This window comes from Silene latifolia, chromosome 4 (genome assembly GCF_048544455.1).
Source record: "Silene latifolia isolate original U9 population chromosome 4, ASM4854445v1, whole genome shotgun sequence".
NCBI lineage: Eukaryota > Viridiplantae > Streptophyta > Magnoliopsida > Caryophyllales > Caryophyllaceae > Silene > Silene latifolia.
Window position 1 is genome coordinate 103,170,127 of NC_133529.1, and position 6,232 is coordinate 103,176,358.

Consider the following 6,232-nt stretch of genomic DNA (forward strand, 5'->3'; position numbering starts at 1 on the left):
ATCATTACTTGCTTGAATTCCCTCTTGGTCTTCCCACGTTTTGCTTTGTCTTTAATTTTCTCCCACGTGGGACAATCCTTAATCATATGACTAGATTCTCCACACTTGAAGCATCCTCTGTTAGCAAACGTATTCTTAGACGTAAAAGTTTTCTTATTATAGGACTTGTTGTTGTTAAACGATTTTGCTTGCTTATTTCTGAAGATGCGTTTATTAAATCGCTTAGAAAATAAAACCATTTCGTCCTCTATTTCAACATCTTATTCTTCCTTAGCAGAAGCTTGTAGAGCCATGCTGTTACTGTTACTGGCCTCGGCCTCATCGTCTTCCAAGACGAGTTCATGAGCCATGAGAGCACCAATAAGTTCTGCATAAGGTAGAGGAGTGAGATCTCTGACTTCTTCCATAACCGTGACCTTGGGACGCCATTTCTTGGTTAAACTACTAAGTACTTTTCTAGCAATATCCTCGGAGTTAAAAGTTTTGCCAAGATTTTTAAGCTCATTGACGATGGTAGAAAATCGTGCTGACATGCTATCGAGTGATTCATTCTTTTCCATTTTAAACAGTTCATATTTTTAAATCAGCAAGTCAATACGATATTTCCTAACAGCTGACGTTCCTTCATAACCAACTCAAGACCATCCCATATTTCCTTGGCCAAAGTACAAGAAGAAATACGATCGAATTCGGTCGATGTCATGCCGTTTTGTAACAGGCTTATTGCTTTCGAGTTTCTCTCAGCCTTCTTTTAATCAGCCTCAATATAGTCTTCTTCCTTTTTCTCATAGGTAGTGCCTTCCGAAGATGCGACCAAAGTTTTGTGTGGTCCATTCTTAATAATCGTCCAGCACTTCCAATCATGTCCTTTTACGTAGTGTGTTATCATGTTTTTCCAAAGTCCATAATTCTTCCCATCAAAGATAGGACACTTAAGATACTTGGAATCCATTTCACACGTGTAAGGCAGCGGAATTAAAATAAAATAAAAAGATAAAAAGATAGACGGATCTAGCCTCTTTGCGGTTTAGGCAATCAAGAGCACGAGACTCTGATACCAATTGAAGAGTCTATCACAGTCGAAATACTCGGGGGGGGGGGGGTGAATTGAGTATTTAAAAACTTATGCCCACTTTTTATTTTATGTCAGTGCAATTAATTACTTAAAATTTATTGATTAAACTTTAAATATTTAACTAAGTGATCGTGAACGTAATGAAATGAACAGAAACGAAAACTGCAAAGAAAAACGATTTTGAAGTGGTTCAGCTTCACACGTCAAAGCCTACGTCCACTATTCTCGATTAATAATTTTAGTACCTTTCTCCGGATTACAAAATTATCAACCCAACTCGTATAACTAACTCTAGTTATAACTCAATTTGAATATCACTAGATATTCTATTTGACTATCTTAAGTTACTAAGAAAGCACTTGATTATTCTTCTAAGTTTTCACACAGTTGAACGAGTAAGAAACAATATGAATTACTATTATCTTATAACGTAACCTTAAGAATAATATAAAAATTAAAGAGCACGAGGTTTTCCTAGGGCGTCTTGTGAGCGATTTTTCGTCCTCTCTTCCTGGAACATCGTCCCTTCCTCTGGGTTTTTTTCTCTCTTTTTGTTTCTTTTTGTATTTTACCACGATGGAGCAAGTGATTTCCTTGGCTAGTAATGAGGAAAACCAAAATGATTTTGAATGGGATACGGGTGGGGCGGAAGAGGAGACACCATCGACCTATGCCCTAATTGGTCGATTGTGGGGATAAAAAACAGTCAATACCAGAGCCGTCATCGACACAATGAGCAAGTTATGGAGCACAAAGCAACCGGTCTCAGGTAACATCCTTGACAGTAATACAAAAATGTTCATATTTAATTTTACGGAGGCAAAGGATAATCCTAAAGTTCTTGAGGGGCAACCTTGGCACTTTGATTCCTTCGTATGGTGTTTAAATGACCCAAACCCTAACGGTAAGCTTTGGGATGTCCCATTGAGTTATGTGCCTTTTTGGGTTAGGGTTTACGACCTTCCTTTGGAAGGGAGAGATAAGGAGGATAACCATAAGAATTTGGGGAACCAGATAGGAGTCTATGTAGGGCGAGACGACACCAGCCTTCATGTGACGAGCAGTGCGGTGAGGTTAAGGGTGGTGCATAATGTGAATTCCAAACTGAAAAAGGTAGCCTTGGTTCGTATGAAGGGAGGGAAAGCAGTGGAGTTCCCAGTGAAATATGAGAGGCTCCCACTGTTTTGCTATGGGAGTGGACTCTTAGGCCATGGCGAGAAGGATTGCGAGGATGGCCCATATGACGAAGGGACGCATGATTATGGTGCGTGGCTACGGGCATCACCATGGAAACCTCAGAAACCAGATGAACACGTAAAAGGCAAGGCCGGGAGATCTTTAAGGAAGGAGTTTGATGAGATAAGTCGTGCTGAGGCCGATGAGGCAGTAGCGGATATGGTGAGAAAACTGCAGCAGGTATCCTTAGCTTCAAAGGGGAAACAGAACCCTAAAAATGAAGAGCGAGTACGAATGGATAATACTATAGTCACACAGGGACAACGGGCTCTGGCAGCTAAGGAACTTGGTGCTAGTGATGGGGCGGATATTATGGGTGGCAATGCTAAGCAGGGAGGGGATGCGGATAAAATCCCGTGTTCCTTGAAGGATGTAGGAGGGAGCACGTCTGCTCAGTCATGGACAAGGTGAAAGAGGAGTATGAGTAAAGGGGAGGGCGTTTTTAAGAAAGGAAAACCTAATGGGAAAAGGGGCAGAAATGATGAAGGTGGTGATGAGGGATATATATCGACACCGAAAAGGCACCATGGGAATGATGAACCTGTTGATGTGCTGATGGGAGAGGGAACGGGAGCATAGTGGGGATGGGAAGGAGGTGGAGAGGTGGGGGCTACTACGGGAGCGCATGTGGACAATACACTAACGGGTGGCGAAGGTGACGAGGACTCTATTAGTGATGCCAGCTCTTATTCGTTATCGGCGGAGGTTGCGAAAAAGCAACCCCGCCGGTCGCCATAAATCTTTTATGCTACAACTGTCAGGGGTTAGGCAACGACCCGGCAGTTGCGAGTCTACGAAAGTTGCTAAATAGGGAGGAGGTGGATGTGGCTGTTCTGGTGGAAACAAAACTTAGTGGGGAGGAGATGAGAAGAGTAGTAGGGAGGCTGGGTGATTTTAAAGGGGTGAGTGGGGACTCTATTGGGAGGAAGGCTGGTGTTGCTATTATTTGGAGATCTGGAGCTGAGGTTAGGTTGATCTCTTCATCGGCCCATCATGTCGATGTGGAGGTTAGGGGTTTGTTTAGCGAAGATACATGGAGATTAACGGGGTTCTATGGGTGGGCGGACAATGAGGAAAAAGACCTCTCGTGGCAGCTGTTGCGGGACCTACGGGGATTGTCAACCTTACCGTGGTTGATCATAGGGGACTTTAACCAAATCCTTTACGATCATGAGAAGAAGGGGGGAGTGCCGAGAGCTCAGGGTGACATGGATAAATTCCGTTTTACCCTGGATGACTGTGGTCTGGTTGATATTAGCTATTCCGGGGAAACCTTCACTTGGTGGAATAAAAGAAGTGAGCCTAACGACATCTTTGAGAGGCTTGATAGAGGTGTTGCATCTTTGGATTGGCTTGAGAAATTCCCTGGGTTAACGTTATGTCATCTCGAGAGAGACCGTTCGGATCACCGTCCACTGAAGCTGACTAGGGTTACAAGAGGAAAGATGAAGAGGAAAAAACAATACCGTTTTGAAGACTGTTGGGTGAGCTCCGACAAGTGTGAAGGAGTAATTGAAGAGGCTTGGGGAGGGGGAGTGGGAGAGGGAAATGAAGAGGAGGTGGTGGCAAAAATTGGAGCGTGTGCGAGGGCTTTAGATGAATGGAGCAAAAAGGAGTTTGGAGATATTACTCGAAAGCTTGGTGAAGCAAAGAAGCGTGTTGCTTTTCTGGATTCTTGTCGCCCTTCTGAAAGTGTTGTGACGGAGCGGCGTGAGGTGAGCGAGCAAATAGATAAACTATTGGGACTGGAAGAGATTTATTGGAGACAAAGATCGAGAGTTGCTTTTATGAAAGATGGGGATCGAAACACAAAATTTTTCCACATGAAAGCCTCGACACGAAAGAGACAAATCGAATAACGAAGCTGGCAAATGAAGCAGGGGTGTATGTAACAAAATATGAGGAGATAGAAAGTGTGGCTATTAATTATTTTGTGGATTTATTTAGCTCCACTAACCCGGTTGATTTTGAGAATGTTTTGCAAAGTGTGGAACCAAGAGTTACAATCGAAATGAATGAAGAGCTCATAAGGCCTTTTACAGGGGAGGAAGTTCGTGCTGCGCTCGACCAAATGCACATGCTCACAAAGCTCCCAGTCCCGATGGTATGAATGCAAATTTTTATAAGACTTATTGGCATATTGTGGGAAGAGATGTCATTAAATTGGTTATTCCTTGTCTAGAGGGAAGACTAGATATGAACCAGATAAATTCAACCCATATTGTTCTTATCCCCAAAACCACAAATGCTGTGAATATGAGTGACTTTAGACCTATCTCGCTTTGTAATGTGGTCTATAAGCTCGGGGCTAAGGTGCTAGTTAATAGAATGAAAGGTTTTTTGGACCATATTATATCTCCGGAACAAAGTGCTTTCGTCCCGGGAAGGCTAATTGCGGATAATGCGCTCCTGGCTTTTGAAGTGTTCCATTTTTTAAAGTCCCATAATAAAGGTGGTAGCGGGTGTATGGCGTTTAAACTGGATATGAGCAAAGCATATGACCGGGTTGAATGGTGTTTTTTGGAAAAGGTAATGAGGAGGCTGGGATTCGATGTTAACTGGACCCAAATGATTATACGATGCGTGAGTACGGTGCAATCTAAAGTCCTTATTAATGGTACTCCCTCGAGGGCTATTGAACCGGGTTGGGGTCTACGCCAAGGAGACCCTCTATCTCTCTACCTATTCATCATGTGTGCGGAAGCGTTTGCTAGTTTAATTGCGCGGAGTGTGGGGAATAACTCTTTAGAGGGCGTGAGAATTTGCCGGGGTGCCCCTGTTACTTCTCACCTGTTCTTTGCGGACGATACAATTATTTTTTCCCGAGCTAATAAGAAGAACGCGGAAGCTATTCAATCAGCTATTTCTTGTTACGAGGCTGCATCGGGACAGGTAGTTAATATGTCGAAGTCAAAAATTTTCTTTAGTCCTAGCACTTTAGCTGATCAACGGGCACAGGTGGAAGGGGTTTTGAAAGCAAAAATGGTGTCCATGCCGGGGAAATATCTGGGATTACCAGCTACTATTGGCCGGAGCAAGGTGGCTACTTTCTCGCACCTTCGAGAGCGGATTTGGAAAAAATTGAAGGGGTGGAAGGAAAAATTTTTATCCTTTGCAGGGAGGGAAATCCTCATAAAGGTCGTGGCCCAAGCGATTCCTACCTATCATATGGGATTATTTAAGCTTCCTAATACCCTATGCTCTGACCTTGACGGTGTGATGGCTAAATTTTGGTGGGGACACAAAGACAACGAGCGACATATCTATTGGGTCGCATGGAACAAATTGTGTAAGAGCAAGGGAGATGGCGGTCTGGGATTTAGGTACCTTGAGGCTTTCAATGATGCCATGTTAGCGAAGCAATTATGGAGATTGATAAAGCAACCGGACAACTTGGTTAGTCGTGTTATGAAGGCGAGGTACTTTCCAAGTTCAAGTCCGTTGGAAGCTAATTTGGGACATCATCCGTCCTTTGCGTGGAGAAGCATCCAAGGGGCTCAGTGGATTTTACAAAAAGGATGCCGGTGGCTTATCAGGGATGGTAAACGAACTCGGTTTTGGCAAGACCAGTGGACAGGTAAGGCGCCCTCTTTTCGCATTTGGTCTCCACAGTCAGGTGCAGCTGATGCTTTGGTCGAGGAATGGTTTGATGGGCAGGGGTGGGATGTGGCTAAATTAAGGGGCTCTTTGCTGGAGGCGGAGGCAAATGAAATCCTCAAAATACCTGTCTGTCCGGGGTTAGGGGAGGATGAGCTCATATGGCATTACTCCAGGGACGGTGAATACACGGTCAAATCGGGATACAACTTTATACGTGGCTGCTCGGATAATGAACGCGCTTCGACAAGTAATAACTCAAGTGACCTGGTCTGGAGAGCAATGTGGAGATTGGAAACCCCCCCGAAAGTGAAGACTTTCATG

At 43.9% G+C, this 6,232-nt stretch overlaps 1 protein-coding gene across 1 annotated transcript; it reads left to right on the plus strand.

The window, feature by feature from the left end:
- The first annotated feature begins 2,731 nt into the window (after window positions 1–2,731).
- Window positions 2,732–4,170, plus strand: LOC141651854 (uncharacterized). Its single transcript, XM_074459548.1, has 2 exons — window positions 2,732–2,860; window positions 3,073–4,170. The coding sequence occupies exons 1-2, from the start codon at window positions 2,732–2,734 to the stop codon at window positions 4,168–4,170; spliced, it is 1,227 nt and encodes a 408-aa protein (XP_074315649.1).
- Window positions 4,171–6,232: the final 2,062 nt, after the last annotated feature.

Coding starts and splice junctions, on each gene's coding strand:
- LOC141651854 (XM_074459548.1), top strand. CDS start 2,732: ATGAGTAAAGGGGAGGGCGTTTTTAAGAAAGGAAAACCTAATGGGAAA. Junction 2,861..3,072: donor GGAATGATGAACCTGTTGAT/GTGCTGATGGGA, acceptor TACAACTGTCAG/GGGTTAGGCAACGACCCGGC.